Source organism: Benincasa hispida, chromosome 12, assembly GCF_027475165.1.
Source record: "Benincasa hispida cultivar pf3 chromosome 12, pf3_genome.v1.1, whole genome shotgun sequence".
Classification (NCBI taxonomy): Eukaryota; Viridiplantae; Streptophyta; class Magnoliopsida; order Cucurbitales; family Cucurbitaceae; genus Benincasa; species Benincasa hispida.
In genome coordinates this window covers 6,478,264-6,495,324 of record NC_143489.1, presented here as the reverse complement: position 1 = coordinate 6,495,324, position 17,061 = coordinate 6,478,264, and the positions used below count along the sequence as shown (strand labels likewise).

Below are 17,061 nucleotides of genomic sequence, written 5' to 3'. Positions count from 1 at the left end.
AATATAAATGTATTCATTTATTTTAATTTTAATTGATTAAATAATTAATTAATATCACAATAAATTAGATAATGTTAAATTTAATTGAATTGGTTTCTTTTATCTAATTAAGTAATTATTTAATTTTGATTTGTATATATAAAATTGGTAAATTAAATATATATATTTAACTTTCAACATTAATTATTTTGCATATTTAAACACAAATATTAATTATCTTAAACATTTAAAATCTAAATGTTCAAATCTCATATATTTAATGTCTATACCCATGATACAATATATGAGATTCTACAAGTGTTTAGATTGTTTGTTAGAACAAATTATTTATTAATCTATTCGGAATCATATTTTAATTTATTCTAACATTTTTACACATTTAGCCTTAGTGCCAAATTAAAACACGAGCATGAAATGAGACCTTTTTATTTTTTTTGACAATTTGTGGGTGGGAGATTTGAATCCATCGACTTAAAAGTCGACATACAAATATTATATCAGTTGAATTATGTTTATATTTGCGAGAATCTTAAAATTAATCAATTAACTAATGTATATTTCTGATAAATCAACAAATATACACATAAAGATAAAGCACATAAAAAGAAGAAGAAAAAAAGCTTAATTTTATATGTTGTACAATCATCAACTAACATTGTAAAGTTGATGAATGGTATAAATGTGATGGAAGGGTGAGGGGTGAGGGGGAAAAGGGAATGAAGTGGAACAGATAAAATAAAATAATATATCATTAAATGACGTATTAAATATTTAATAAAAAGAGTATATATTATAATATTATATATAATTTAGATGATAAAACATAATTAACATAAAACAAGAGTAAGAACGACATAGTCAAGAAAATAACAAGATTCGAGTCAAATGTATTATCCTAAGACCAAAACACATCTCTGAAAGAAGGTTGGCTGTAGCCTTGGTTCAAGTTAACGTACTAACTTCAATCTTGACCGAGATTGAGTCTAACAATTTTGTTAATTTATCATATTTATTATTTTCTATTCATTCTTTTTGTTCATTTTCGTTATGATCTACATGAGACTATTAAAACATACGAAGTATTACAATTTTATAGACTATAATGACTCTTTATTATAATAATAAGCGTTGGGATGGGGTTTTGGGGCCTAAAGGCTGCATGTGAATGATGTTGGCACAATCCCATATGGCAGTGAGGCATCCAATGGGTCTGAGCTGTCAACCACTCTCACAATCTCTTTTTTCCTTTTAGTTTTGATAATAATAAAAGGAGGGAGGTTGGGCCCACATGGCTCCTCCCCAAAAAATGAAAGTAGGAACATTTCAAATATTTTAGGGCTACGCCTTTTCTTTTCTTTTTTTTTTTTCTTTTTTTCTTTTTGTTTTTTGGTGACGTTGGTGGTCCCAATGACCCCTTCTTGTGGGTAACTTGTTTGATTAGGGCACATGGGTTGGGGTTGTTTCCTTTTCAAGCCTGGAGGGAGGGAATTTTTGGTACTATTACCCAATTTCAATACGATTGAATTAGAGTTTAAATCTTCACTCACTTGTCTTCGTTGAATTAAAATATAAAATAAAAGTATATGAATGATATTTAGTTCATTTCGATCGCATTTAAGAATCATCAACATGAACATAATTTAATCATTAAGATATTTGGTCTACCAACTTCATAAATTGACGCTAAACAACCTAACTTTAATAGTAAAACACAAGTGAAGTTTGCACATTTATCAAAAAACTTCATATTTTCTTTTTTTTTCTCTATCTTACACATTTATCGATAAATTCTATCTTAGAACTCGACACCCTAAAATTGACTTCCTAATTCCAACACATTAATTTCAAACTTCATAATTTCATCTCATTATCCAAACATCTCAAAATTTCCATCCCTATATTTTATTGATGTTATTGTTGTGTCTTCGTATATATATATATGCATAGCATTTGAGAATAAGATAGCATAAAAATTCAAAAAAAAAAAAAAACTTCCAAGAAGAGGAGCTACCCAATATATTTGGGTTGTGTTTTGAGTATATATAGAGAGAGAATTCGTATTTACGAGTAACTTACAAGTATGAAAAACTAACTTATGAACAATCGAGTTACACTCGCAATTGTTTAAGAAGAATTCATGGAGTGCATATGCAGGTGATCATGAATAGATTCAATAAAACACAAAATCTTATAAGCAAATCTAGCTTTTCCAGTAAGAAAAGTCCAAATGATCAAATCCACGTAAACATAAAAATAATGTTAGAATTAAATTACATCTTTCTAAAAATATCAATCTGTTTGAACTCACTTTTATACACATACATTTGGAGCTAGCTTAAGTGAGTACTTAAGCCACGTTTATCAAATTGTAATAAAAATTGGTGTAATTGTAAACATAATCAGATTACTTTTTATTACATTTAACTAGAATTATGAATTTTCTCATATTATCGTTACCTTTAGCTTTATCTCTAAAGGTCAAATTATAATAGTAGCGGTAACGATAACAGTAAAAGTGTTAAGATTCATTTTTTTTTTCTTTAGAAACAGTAACAATAATGGTAACTGTAGCAGTAACTATAACGGTAATGGTAATGATACGATGCAATTAATCTGAGCACCCTTCGCTCGTCAATCAGTCTATGTTTTTTTTATTACAAATTTGGAAGTGAACCTCAAATATCAATACACATGCACAATATTAGTAAACAACATTAGAAGTAATCAACTGGGGCCCATTTTTTACATTACTATTGATTTATTATGTTTTCGTTGAGATAAATGTGGCCTTAGTTTGAAACGAGACCTAGCTGAGTTGGTTATGCTTCCACTACTTTTGAAAATGAATAGTCAACCACTTTTATAGATACAAGAGCAGATGACAAACATTGCTTTGCCATTTCTGATAGTATGTACTTAATACATAGTAGGGTTTATGATGGTAACATTTGTGTGCTTAAATTCATTATCTAGCTAAACTCACACTTGACTAATAGATGCCTCAAATATTGCATAAATCTTCACTTCGACCTCAAACACAAGTTTCTTAATAATTGAGGCACGTGACAAGTCTTAACTTGTCCATAACAATTTATATTAGAATGGTACTAATACTTTAATGAACAAAATCTATACAGATGTGAACAATAGTCCATACAAATATGAAATGGTCTCACTAGAACCATCTTCAACATAATAAGGTGAAACCAAACCATCAATGTTTCAATCAAATCCAAGTTCTATGTTAGTTATTGAATTTGAAATAGGTTCGTTCCAACTCTGCAATAAATAAATATAATGATTAAAAAAAAAATCTTTGTTGCCCTTCATATGCTTTAAGTTTGATTAATCGTGGTTTGACCTAAAATTGTTAAATAGATTATAAAGATGATAAGCTAAATATTACTTGAAAATTTGAACTCCAAAACTAATTCTTTAGTACAATATGGTAAAAAAAAAAATAAGATAACTTAAGAACTAAACTATTATGAGTCATTTTCAGATCAAGAATCTTGAACTTAGGAAGACGTGAAGGATGTAAGAAATGAGCCAATAGGTCGAGAGAGAAAGAAAAGGAGAGGTGTTGGACCAAACAACCCAACCAGCCCTCCTCGGCTTCGACCGTGGCCCAACTTGCCCCACGCCCAAGGAAGAGGAATCGAGTTTTCCTAAATCTCTTTACTTTTCCTAATTCTTTTTAGGTTTGGAATCCAAATCCACCACACTATAAATAGGAGGTCATAGACACACCCAAAGGCAAGTTCTTCTCCCCCATTTCTAGCTTGCTCTGATCTTTTGTTAAATATTGACTTAAGTATCAGAGATTTTGTGGCAGGTACCACGTCGGTGTTTTATTTTCTTGTTTTGCAGGTCGTTTTCCTTCCTCGAAATTATAAATTCATTGTCAAAGACACGTGAAGGTCAGGTGAATCCTCCTACCTGGATTTTTTTCATCAACATAGAAAAAAATTGAAGGTAAAATAGAATCTACTAATAGGGGATGGTCAAGCAAGCCTTGAATTGAATTATAATCAAATTTAGGTTAAATTATCATTATAACTTAAGCTTGATTGTAATTTTGTTTTACCCAAACAAATATAGCTCAACGACATATTGTATGTATTAGTGCCCAAAGGGTATGTGGTTCTTGATCTCTACTCCATTTTACTGAAAAGAAAAAAAAAATGCAATTTTGTTTTCCATGATTAAAAATTTTAGTACAAATAACTCGGTTAAATCTTTTAGGATGTATGTTATGTTGTAGTGATTTTGAAATTGTTAAGATTTCACTTGGTAACTATTTCGTTTTTTCTTTTTTCTTTTTTCTTTCTTTTTTCTTTTTTTTGAAAATTAAGTTGAATACTTATTTCCCTTCTAAATTTCTTGAATTTTTATCTACTTTTTATCAATGTTTCAAAAATCAAGACGAATTTTTTTTTTAAAAAAAAAAAGTTATAAAAAAGTTCTCTTTTGTTTTTAAAATTTGGCTACTAATTCAACTCTTGTACTTAAGATGCAAATCATTGTAAGAGTTTGAGAGAAAATAAGCCAAATTTTAAAAAACTAAAAATAAAATGGTTACCAAATAGGGCCTAAAATAACTTTTATCATTTTCAAAATCATTGTGAAATGTGCTTTTAATCATTTAAAATCAAATCTGATGATATGAAATTTATATTTAAAAGTGTAAAATTAATCATTAAATTGATTTTAAGTGGTTAAAGATGTGTTTCAAATTCATTTTGAGCAAAAATGATTTTACAATTTCAAAAGTATGCTTAAACAAGCACTAAAGACATCACGATACTTAAAATATATCAACTTTGAGATGATAATTGATTATTAGTTATTATCATTTTGACTACTAAATACTATTTTCTTAGTACAACTAAATACTAATTAACGTTTTGATTAACAATTTAAATCTCTTCCTTTTGCCAACAAGAACGTAGCTCAACGTACTTGTATTATCGATCTCGAGATTTGAGGTTTGATTCTCCTATCCCACAATTTAATTATAATACCTTTAAAAAAATAATAATTAACGTCTAATTATTAGTTATTTCGTTGCTTCTACAAATATTATTAGTTGAACTATGAGGGTGTTGACACAAATATTGATTTTTACTTTTTACCCTCAACTTTCCTATTATCAAAGTACACGTCATTGTCATCGCCCAAGTTCCGGGGTAATTTCAGATTCCCCCCTCCCTCTCTTTTTATCTTGCTAAATACCCCCTCAAGAAGTTTCATTATTTGTTTGGTGGCCCAGGGTAGGTGTGGGGACCACAGTGGGCCTCATAACGGTCACAAAACGGTTAGTTGATCTCAGCCGCTCGATTTGCTTTTGTCTTTTTCTTCTTTGCATTGCTTCTGTGGCTCTGATTTTCGTACCGTTAAAAGGCAAAATTCAGTTGCTCTACGGAAACAAAAGGCTGGAATCCATAACTTCACCTCGTCTTTTTTGATTAAATTACCTTTTTACCCTCCCCTCCATTTTTAGAATGATAAAATCGATAATCCAAATCCATCAACCCACCTTTTTTTTTCCTCTTTCCCAATTTTGGAGTAATTTTGTTCCACCGTTCATGGTAATCTGATCGTTACATTACAACCATTTACATTTCGAAAACAAATAATCATTTCTTATGAGTCGTTTTCAAACACAAATTCTAATTCCTTTGAATCAAATTATCAATTAAACAGTTGCATTTAATACATATTTAAAAATAATTTTAAAATGGTTAAAGCTATTTTTTATTTTCAAAATATTTTTTAAATCAATTTTAATAATATGAATATCATAGATATAGTATGAATATTTTTAAAACATATTTTCAACTATTCAAAATTCTAATTGCTTTCTAACACCAAAATTCCCAACATAAAAACAAACATCAATTAAAAGGCAGAGGGTTAAAAATGAATTCTCTCCATTTTTTCCTTAAAAAAAGTACACAAATAATAATTTATATCCTAATTTAAAATTTTGCGCAAATATCAATTTATACCTCTAAATTTTGGGATTCTATTAATTTAAATTCCAAACTGATAATTGTATCTATTTAAACATTAAACTTTGGGAGTTATATCAATTTAAACCATGAACTTTGGGATTTGTTTCAATTTAAACCTCAAACTTATAATTATATCAATTTAAACCCTAAATTTTATAGGTGTATCAATTTAAACTGAACTATCGCAAATATATCGATTTAATCTCTGGACATTTATAAGTGTATCCAAATAAATCACAATGGAAGGTTTAAGTTGATACAATTATGAAAGTTCGGCGTTTAAATTAATGCAATTATTAGTTTGAGGTTTAAATTAATACAATCACCCAAGTTCAATGTTTAAATTAATACAATTATTAGTTTAGAGTTTAAATTGATACAATATCAAAAATTTAGGGGTATAAATTAATATTTGTTCTAAATTTTTTTTAAATAAACATTATGATTTTCATTTTTATTTTATGAATTTGAATGGAGAGGTAAAAATAATTATTTGGTTGAAAACCAGCTTAAACTATCAAGTATCAACTACTAATAAACTCTTTACTCTTGGTCATTTTCGAGTTTAATTTAGCAAAATCAAATTATTAACCTTTCATGAGTTATAAACATGATCAAATATTTAAACTTAATAAAGCTTAATTTAATAATGGTTTGATTTTTAAAAATAAAATCTGTAAAGACACATTCTACTTATAAATTTATTTGTTTTTCTGCATTTCTTAAAAAATTAAGCCATATTTTAAAAATTAAAGTTAAAAATTTGAAATGAGATCATGTTTTAACGGAGGAAAAAAGTTTACATTTTTTTAAAATATAGTTTACTATTTTTTCCCTTTATTTCTTCACTTCGTTTGACATAAAATGGTTTACATTAAATGAAAATTAGGTGGTTGAACCAAAGTTTAAAATGATGTTATAAAAATTATATTTTAGTCCTTTTATAAACAATAAAATATTTATTATTTATATTATTTTTTTTACTATTAATATTTTGTAGCTTATTTTATCTAATTTTATTGATTTTTTTACTATATAATGAAAAATAGATTCAACTCTTATATCACTATAAAGTTCATAAAAAATATTGACATATCGAAACAAAAAAAAATTAATAACGATCAAAATATTGAATTAGCTAAAATTAAAAAGTGAAAAGAAAAAGAAAAGGTGACACCCTGGAGAGTATTACTGTTAAGGATAAGAACAACAAGGACAGAACCAACTAGAAACCTGTCAAATCCCATTACTTTTTTCTAGAAAGATCCTTAAAATAACGATAATACCCCTTTCCCTAATTTCTATGGTTACTTACATTATAATATTCATCAAATTGCCTAAGTGGTTGGTAACCTTTTTCTTATTAAACCTTTGATTAACCCTTCTAATTTCCATACTTTATTAATTTCATTTTTTTATTCACTTTAGCGTTTCATCATGTCCCATTTTTCAAAAAATAAAATAAAATAAAATAAAATAATCATCACGTCCCTCCAAGGAAAAGAAATCATCATGACCCTTATATTTTAATAAACAAATAAGTGAGATTCATTTGACATGTCATTTTTGTAAATTTTGGCATTTAATAATTCTTGTAATCTTTTATTTTTGTTGCTACTTTAATAAATACTTTAGTAATTAACATATACTTATTTTGGTTGAAATTAAAATTTTAAATTTTAAAAGGTTGTATTAATTTTTATTATTTTTCGCAAATTATTTAACAATGGTTAAGATTTAACTTAATTAAAGATGACTTTTTAGTCTTTAAACTTGTTAGAAAGAAAACAAATTAGTTCATAAACTTTCATTTGTAACGATTTAATTCTTGAACCTTCTATTTTATAACAATCTGGTTTTTGAACGTTAACATATAACAATTTAATCTCTATACTTTATAATTTGTGATGATTTGGCTCGTATTGTGTTAAGATTTAATGAGATTTATTGCACAGACAAATAAACTAATTTCAAACCCAATATATTTAAGTTATAGAATCTACATCCTTAAATCATAAAAATTGACATTTAATTTTGATGGTTTTTTAAGATAAGGATTAAATTGCTATAAAATTTAAAGTATAGGGATTAAAAAATTACATACTAAAGTTCCTAAATTAAATTATTACAAAATTGAAAGTAGAGGAACTAAATCATTACAAACCACAATTTAGGAACCAAAAGTATATTTTCATTTTTTCTTTTGTTGTAACTATAACTATTTTGTATCTGTTTAGTCTAAGAAGTATGAGTTGGAGTAATGGAGTTGTAAACTCGCACTTATTGTTTGGTTCAAGGAGTTCGTGGTCCTCACGATTAAGAGTCTATTTGGTTGATAATTTGAAAACAAATTATTCAACGTAAACAGAGTTATATTTCATGTTTTTAGAGAAATGTTTAGTGTAAGATTCGTAGTTGGATTCTAATTTAACCATAGTTTAAAATGTGTTTGATACAATATTTCTAAATCATAAAATTATTTGTAGTTATTCACTAAATATTAGTTGACAATAAACTACTGTTGATTTATTTATGAAAATATTTAATAATTTATAATACATTATATACTATATATTTCAATATTTCTTTTTAGAAATGAATCGAGTATATAACATGACATATTATATTATTAGTTGACAATAAACTACTATTAATTTATCTATGAAGATATTTTATGTTAAAATATTTTATAATTTATAATATATTATATACTATATGTTTCCATATTTTTTTTTAGAAATGAATCAAGTATATAACATGACATATTATATTTTGTAAATGTTCTGTCTTTATTTAATATAATTATGTATTTTTTAAAATTTAAAATTCGAAATTCAAACATAGTAAAAATATAAAAATGTTGTTTTTAGAATATGCATTGTTTGAGTCATATAATTAAAAAAACAATTTTCAGAAATAAAATTCGAACAATATGTCAAATACATGTTGACTGAATTTAATAAATTTAAAAATATAAAATAAAATATACCATCTAAAATCAACTTCTAATACTAAACAACTCTATCCATGGTCCTCAACATTCCCTTTATAGTTTATAATATATTAAGCAATTACTTAAATTGAGATTAAAATTTGAATTGGATTGAATATTTAACCTTCTAACATTATGCTTTATATAACAATTACACTAATAAGAAAACCTTACTTTTAAAAAATAGACATTAAATATAACTTTATTTTTTATTGCAGTGATTGTTTTAAAAAAATACTTAGTTACATATTAGGTAATATTTATTTGTATATATCTTACTAAATTATGCAACCATAATACAAAATTATTATCATTATCATTATTATTATTTTTGAGTGATAAGTGTGGGATACGGATACCTAAAAAAACATAACTCAAATTTAATCCAAATGAAAAAAAGAAAAAAAGAAAAGGAAAAAAAAGCCATAATTTCGTCTTGGGGAAGTAAACCAATTTTCAGTCTATAAAAACACCCCATCTGCCAATCTTCTCCTTCTATCTTCTTCCCCAAAAACAAAATAAAAAAAAACAACTTAAGAGGAGAGAGAAAACCTCCATAGTTGCACAGAACAGTTCCTAGCAAAACTCAGCAAAGAAGAAGAAAATGGAGGGGAAAGAAGAGGACGTGAAGCTAGGAGCAAACAAGTTCACAGAAAGACAGCCAATCGGCACATCGGCGCAGACGGACAAGGACTACAAAGAGCCACCACCGGCGCCGCTGTACGAGCCCGGCGAGCTGACGTCATGGTCGTTTTACAGAGCCGGAATCGCGGAGTTTATGGCTACTTTCTTGTTCCTGTACATCACCATCTTGACGGTGATGGGAGTCAGCCGAGCTCCGTCCAAATGCTCCACCGTCGGCATTCAGGGCATCGCTTGGGCCTTCGGCGGCATGATCTTTGCCCTCGTCTACTGCACCGCCGGCATCTCCGGTAAACCCTAGAACCCAAACCCTGTCTTGATCTTAGATCTGGAGTTTAAAATTTTATTTAGGGTTTGGCTTTGGTAATTAACTTTCTTGGAGTTGATTTTGTTAGGTGAACTAATTTTCTGTTCATTGTTAGTCACTTTTAGTCTGATTTTTTTTAAAAATTATTATTAATTAGAGGATCAAGTGGTTTTTTAGTGTTCGTACTGTAGCAAAATATTTATTTAGTTATTTTTAAATATTTTGAGACTAAAATAAATATTTGAAAATTTTAGGTTCAACTATCATATACTCGTTTAATTTTGATCATTATATTTTCAAGATATCTAAAATTTAGTCCCTACTAAACATTCATTTGTTGATTTTTAATTTTTTTTATTTATTAATATTTTCTAGAACATATTAACATATTATATTTTCTTGTCATGATTTAGCTACTATCGAAAAAAAATTAACATACTAGTAAGTAAATTAAAATTGAATATTCAAAAGTAGAGTATTGATATTTTAACCTAAAATTTATTTTCGGTATATTTTAAACTTTTATGTAATATTCTTTTTTTGTTTTCAATAAATTCAATTTTGTGAAAAAATAATATCGGGTTGGAAATCGTTTTATTTTTAAAAATTAAATTTATTGACACTACTTTAAATCTATTAGCTTGTCTTTTTCGATTCCATACTCTTATTTAATAAGACTGAGAAAACGTTGTTATCAAACAATACTTAACTGGAAATAATTGATCAAAACTAATAAATGTTATAAGATTTTCATTACTGGAAGTAAAGAATAACATAAAGCTTGTTTGCTTTGGGTGTGTTTTCTTCTCAGGTGGGCACATTAATCCGGCGGTAACGTTTGGGCTTTTCCTGGCCAGAAAACTGTCCCTCACCAGAGCCATATTCTACATTGTAATGCAGTGCCTTGGCGCCATCTGCGGCGCCGGCGTCGTGAAGGGCTTCGAGGGGTCCACCTACGTGCAGAAGTTAGGTGGTGCCAACTTCGTCGCGTCCGGCTACACCAAGGGCAGCGGTCTTGGTGCTGAGATCGTCGGTACCTTCGTTCTCGTCTACACCGTCTTCTCCGCCACAGACGCCAAGAGAAATGCCAGAGATTCTCACGTCCCTGTAAGTATTTTCTTTTACCAACTGTTTGATAATAATTTTTTTTTTAGTTATTAAATTCTGTGATATATAAATATGGATTTTGTATAATTTGTTTTATAAAATTTGTGTAGATTTTGGCTCCTCTTCCCATTGGGTTTGCAGTGTTTTTGGTTCATTTGGCCACCATTCCCATCACCGGTACCGGCATTAATCCGGCTAGGAGTCTCGGAGCTGCAATCATCTACAACAGGCAACACGCTTGGGATGACCATGTGAGTGCAAACCTTAACTTTAAATTACCATTTTAGCCCTGAATTCGCTATATCCATAAGATTTGTTGTTGTTTTTTTAATATTAGTAAAAAAATAATAGTAATTTAACTAGCCAATTTGAATACAATTATCTTGACAATATATGAGGCGGAAGTTGAACTTTTGTTGAACTGTATTCATTTTGGCAACAAATTTGAATATAATTTAACTAGCAACCTAAATGTAATTTAAATATAATTGAATGGATCTAGGCATGTACCTCCAATTTTGTGTTTTTAATTAAAATAATAATTTAATTAGTCAATTTGAGCATGGTTAACTAATTTTAGCATATGTTCAAATCTTTACAACAATTCTATGAGTAATAGAACTAAAAAACACAAATAAATGAATAGATAATAAAAGGGATCTAGTTGAATCAAGGGGTGATTATGATGAATGGTAGAGATTTAATGAATAATTTTTTTTTTGGAAATATTGTTTGGCAGTGGATCTTCTGGGTGGGACCTTTCGTTGGAGCTACCTTAGCTGCTATTTACCACCAAATCATCATCAGAGCCATTCCATTCAAGGCCAGAACTTGAAGAAAAGAGCTTCAATTTCATATCTTTGGGAATATCATTCTCTTTTTTCTTTTTTTCTTTTAAATGTGTGTGTTCTTCTTTTAGCTCTTTTTTGGTTTTTGTAATCTTTCCTTTGTTTATTTGGTTGGTGTCCTTTGAGGACTGAGATGGATTTGTGTGTAAATTAAGTTATCTATGTGTCAATTAATGATGTTGTAATTTTCAAGTTATGTAATGGACTAATTCTTTTGTGCATCATCATTTTCTTTTTCTTTATCTTTGATCTTTTTTCTTTTTTTGCAATGTTGAATAATATAACAAAAAAAACTAAAAAATTCTTAGAACTTTGGATTTTATCACATAAAACTTTAATAAAAGTGGCCGCCAATTAGTTAAGATACAGTTTGAATTTCCACTTATTTTCCTTCTTCTACCTAACCAATCTTAACTTTTAATATACCGACTTTTTGAGCAAATTTGTTCTCAAGCTGAGGTTTAACTTCTTATATCGGCCTTTTTGCTTTTTGAGCAAACAAAAGTAGGGATGGTTTAGTTTAAGATTTTAAAGATTCTCTGCATGAGATTGTTGGGAATCAAATGACTTTTTGGTTATCAAAATTTTATGATAATAAATTAGTTTTGTATTTTATTTATAAAATTAATGATGGACACCTCTATAAAATTTTGATAAATTATAAATTCAATTCAATGTTTTGAGCAAAATTGATTATTTAACTCTCAAATAATAATATTAATTGAATTACTAATTACAAATATTTGTAAAATGAGTAATTTATAATTAGAGTTACTTAATTACTGTATCTATATAAATATGATGTATTAATTAATAAAACAATGAAAATCAGTTTAAAAAGGTAAATATAATATTTTGTGATTAAAAAATAACAAATTATAATTAATCAATGATAAATTAATTATAATTATTAAAAATAATCTCATAAAATATAATTCATAATAATAATTGAATTAATAATAATGTACTGGCGTCTTTTTAAATATAAAAAAATATTTAAAATTATTTACCCTTTATAACAAAAGTTCCAAAAGTAGTAAATATTTTTTAGATTTTTCTATTTATAAAAATTTCCCTTATATAATTAATTAATTAACTTATGAATTTAAGTTCAAATATTATAATTTAAAATTTAATATAATTTTCTAAATTATAAATTTAATATTCATATATTAATTAATTTTAATAATATAAAATAAAACAATAAATTCATGTATTAAAAGGGGATAAAGAGTGAACATCAACAAAACTCACTTTTGGATGGATATCATTCATGGGTATAAAGAATGCATGAAAATAGCTTGTTTCCATGCCTAAACTTCAAAGTTTGTAACAAACATCCTTTACCCATTCTCACCTTTATTCCTGTCTCAATTCCCTCAATCCAAATGTCCGCTTATTGGAAATGTTCTTTTGATGAATTCTGATAGAGCTGTTGATTGAGATAATCAAATATTCAAGAGTTCACTATTCAATCATTTTTCTTATTCTTATTGTTGTATATCCCGTTTGAATTGCCCAATGAATCAATGGATTCATTGTTATTGTAACCAATGAATCCATTGATTTTTGAATCACGGAATAGGCATTAGACTATTCAAAAATTGAATCGAAGTTTAGCAAAAGAAATAAGTGGAAATCTCAAATAACTTATTGAGTCGTTATGTTGAAAAAAAAGAATAATATTAAGAAAAAGAGTAATGTTCAGATCATATATTATTTATTATTATTATTATTTTCAACTCACTCCAACCACATAGGAGGAAAAGGCCAAAAATACTTTTTGTTAGAAAAGAAAAAAAAAGTGATTAAACATGAGAAAAAAAAATGAGTTTAACTCGCGATACACCTAAATATTTGTATACATCCATCTTTTCGTAATTCACTCTAACCACATAGTACAAAAATCTCAAATATACTTTCTCCTAAGTAAAAAACTGTGGTTAAATGTCTGGTGAACAAAAAATCGGTGCAACTCAGGATATACTCAAATATTGATTTTGTTGGACCCTCGTTTGAAAATATGTGACACATTTATGTGGATCATGAGATTGCACGAATGGATTGAGAGAGAAAAAAATAGTGAGTATTTGGGTTTTGGTTTGATTTGTGGTATTTATTCAAATACTATAACCCACAGACCAAAGTGAATATTATACTGAATTGAAATAAAATCAACCCATTTTAATATTTCAACATATAAAAAACAGAAAAAAAAAGAACCAAAAGGTTATAAAATTGCAATATTTTCCCTTAAGTTAATATAGTCTTTCAAAAATAAACAACATTTTGTGAGATTCTTTTCTTGAATCTCTTACTTAAGCTTTTGAGCAACTTCATCAATTATATATAAAATACAACAAAAATTCAAACTATAGTATTACAAGGCTACATTTGGCCGCCTAGCAGCCTCGATCCGACGCCACTGCCGCCGTCTCCGCCGCGGTCTTGCTAATTTTCTCCACCACACGGCCCAAATCTCTGGGATGCAAGTGAACTTTGAGGCCATGCTTCATGAACAACGTCAATGACATCTTTTGCTCAACACGGTGGCCGGCGACCAACGTCAGGCGGTGGCGGAGCAAGAGCGCCGCCGCGATCGACTTCATTTGTAAGTAAGCCAAATCTTTTCCTAAACAAATTCTTGGGCCGGCATTAAAGGCAAGGAACTTATAAGCATTTTGAAGCTCAATTTTGTTTTGATTTGTGCCCAACCATCTCTCTGGTTTGAATTCTAAACAATCTTCTCCCCAAATGAATTTCATTCGACCAATGGAATATATTGAATATGTGACGGAGGAGCCGCCGGGGACGAAAGTTCCAGTGGGTAAAACGTCATCGTTTATTACGTGTTTTGAATCTTGGGGAACTGATGGGTAGAGTCGGAGAGTTTCCGATAAGGCGGATTTGAGGTAAATTAATCGATCCACTTCTTCAAATCCCAATGGCTCTTTCGTCCACGTGGATATATCTGTGCCACGTGTCTCCATCAGGACGGTGCAAATTTCATTGAGGATTTTTTCCTCCACTCTTGGATTTTTTATGACTAGCCAAAAGAACCAGCTCAGCGCAACGGATGACGTGTCTCGTCCAGCTAGGATGAAGTTGAGTGCCACGTGTTGGAGAAACGTGTCTGAGTAGGATTCCTTCTTTTTCATGAATCTTGATAGCAAGTCGTCGTGAGGGGTTTGGGTGTCGTTGACTTGGTGCTGATTGGACAGTTCGAACTTACGTGTTTCGATGATATTGGTTAGGTATTGATTTGTGTGCTTGAGGCTTTGTGTTAAGATCACCTCCATCCCGAGTCGGAGCCATTTCTTTAGCTTCCATATAAAGCTAGGCAAAATAAAGCGACACAATGTGGCTTCGGTAGCTTGATCAAAGGCCATAGCGAAGCTGTTCTCAGGCAATTTAGGAGCGAGAGTTTGTGGATCTTTACCAAAAGTCAATCCACAAATATTATCAAATGTGAGTCGAAGCAGAAGGTCCTGGAGATCAACTAGCTTGGCTCGACGTTGAGCTGACTCAAGAATCGGGCAAAAGCGAGACTTGATGGCTCGATTAACCCAACGAGCCATGGCTTGGCGAAGAGTCCTAGTAGTGAATTCCAACGCAGCAGTCTTACGCTGGAACAACCATGTATTACCATCAGAATTGAAGATTCCTTCACCAAGTAAATCATGAAACACATCATGCCAATTGGGCCCTTTCGGGTAATTATCGAATCGTGTCTTCAAAATATGCTCTAAATTTTTTGGGTCGCATGTGACCGTCACGATACCTTGCCTTTTTGTCAAAAATGGAATGGCAAACGTACAAGTCTGGTACGTACCGCCCGTCGACCGTAAATTCTCTGCGATCCAATCATGCATACGATGACTATTCTTAATCAGATCTGGAAGACTGCCCAGTAGTGGCCAAACAAGTGGTCCACTCAACGACTGTTTGACATTCAAAAACCAAACGAAGTACGTCACCACCGCTGCGGCTGCGGCAACCGCCACCGTGGCATCCATCTTCCAATTAAAAGAAAAAGAAGACTTTTTCTTTGAGAAAAACCATTTTGAGAGAGATTTTGGGGATTTGTTGAAAAAGTGAGTTATAATTATGAGGTTATAAAGAGAGAGAAAGAAAGAAGGGCATTAATGGGGAGGCATAAATTGCAGTTGAAGCTTGAAAGTACGTTGTGTTTTTATAGAAGACGACCTTATTAACAAGGCTTATGAATTCATTGCCATTAATACCACCATATGTGGTTGGAGGAGAAGACCTAATTCTCAAGACACTTGAAGACTCTCTGTCCTTCATAATACTAATTCCTAATTTGTTTTTCCTTTTTTATTCTTATTTTATTTTTAGTATAAAGAAAATAAGTGACAAGTTTTTGAAAACTTTAAACTAACCTAAAAATCAACCAACCATTATTATAAAGTGGATGTATTTTGCAACTACATATCTAATGGTCATTACTTATTAAGGATGGTTAAGTCTCATTGAATTTCTACTTTACAAAATTAAACCATTTGTTATTATTATTTTTTAATGAGATTTTGTTGGGTTGATATATACACATTCATGAAATAATTAACAAGCTTCAATTCTTTTTTCTTTCTATAATAATTTTCTCCTCTTTGTGAGTTATCATTAAAGTTCAAATTAATTAACTTTCATTGTGAGTTGTTTGTTTGGTTTTAGTGATAGAGCTACCATGTTATCTGTTTGACACAATATTTCTTCTAATAACTTCATCTTAATTATTCACATAAAATTATATATGAGTTTTAAGCCCTATGTTCTCCAACCAATGGTCTATCTAGGGGGAATGTCAATGAAGTAGATATTTTTAACCATTACAACTATTTTTTTTTATTGATATTTATGGAATATACCAATTATGTGCTATTTTCATTTCTCTATAATAAATTATTGGAATATAAATATAAACTTTTTCTTTGGAAAACAAACAACAACATATGAAACTTAATTTATAATCTTAATAATAACATCAATTTACGCTCTAAAGTTTCACAAATAAATCAATTTATATCGTTGTTGGTGATTTATAACCATTTGTATATAATTTCATTTAGAATAAACTTAAAATCATCTAAACAAATTTAGAGTATGTTTCATTTAACTTTTCAAATA

The 17,061-nt window shown here is 29.1% G+C and overlaps 2 protein-coding genes across 2 annotated transcripts; one reads left to right on the top strand and one right to left on the bottom strand.

The window, feature by feature from the left end:
- The first annotated feature begins 9,378 nt into the window (after positions 1-9,378).
- LOC120068081 (aquaporin PIP1-1) lies at positions 9,379-12,137 on the top strand. The gene is made up of 4 exons (XM_039019776.2): positions 9,379-9,941; positions 10,770-11,065; positions 11,176-11,316; positions 11,805-12,137. Exons 1-4 carry the CDS (start codon positions 9,614-9,616, stop codon positions 11,898-11,900), a joined length of 861 nt encoding a protein of 286 aa, XP_038875704.1. The 5' UTR covers positions 9,379-9,613; the 3' UTR covers positions 11,901-12,137.
- A 2,006-nt stretch (positions 12,138-14,143) lies between these two features.
- CYP86A7 (cytochrome P450, family 86, subfamily A, polypeptide 7) lies at positions 14,144-16,070 on the bottom strand. Its single transcript, XM_039020373.2, has one exon. It carries the CDS (start codon positions 15,927-15,929, stop codon positions 14,316-14,318), a length of 1,614 nt encoding a protein of 537 aa, XP_038876301.1. The 5' UTR covers positions 15,930-16,070; the 3' UTR covers positions 14,144-14,315.
- Between the last annotated feature and the right edge of the window lie 991 nt (positions 16,071-17,061).

Bases quoted from the DNA above. Each gene is read 5' to 3' on its own strand.
- LOC120068081 (XM_039019776.2), top strand. From the start codon at position 9,614: ATGGAGGGGAAAGAAGAGGACGTGAAGCTAGGAGCAAACAAGTTCACA. The intron at 9,942-10,769 runs GTAAACCCTAGA...TTTTCTTCTCAG, and splicing joins CTGCACCGCCGGCATCTCCG to GTGGGCACATTAATCCGGCG. The intron at 11,317-11,804 runs GTGAGTGCAAAC...ATTGTTTGGCAG, and splicing joins AACACGCTTGGGATGACCAT to TGGATCTTCTGGGTGGGACC.
- CYP86A7 (XM_039020373.2), bottom strand. From the start codon at position 15,929: ATGGATGCCACGGTGGCGGTTGCCGCAGCCGCAGCGGTGGTGACGTAC.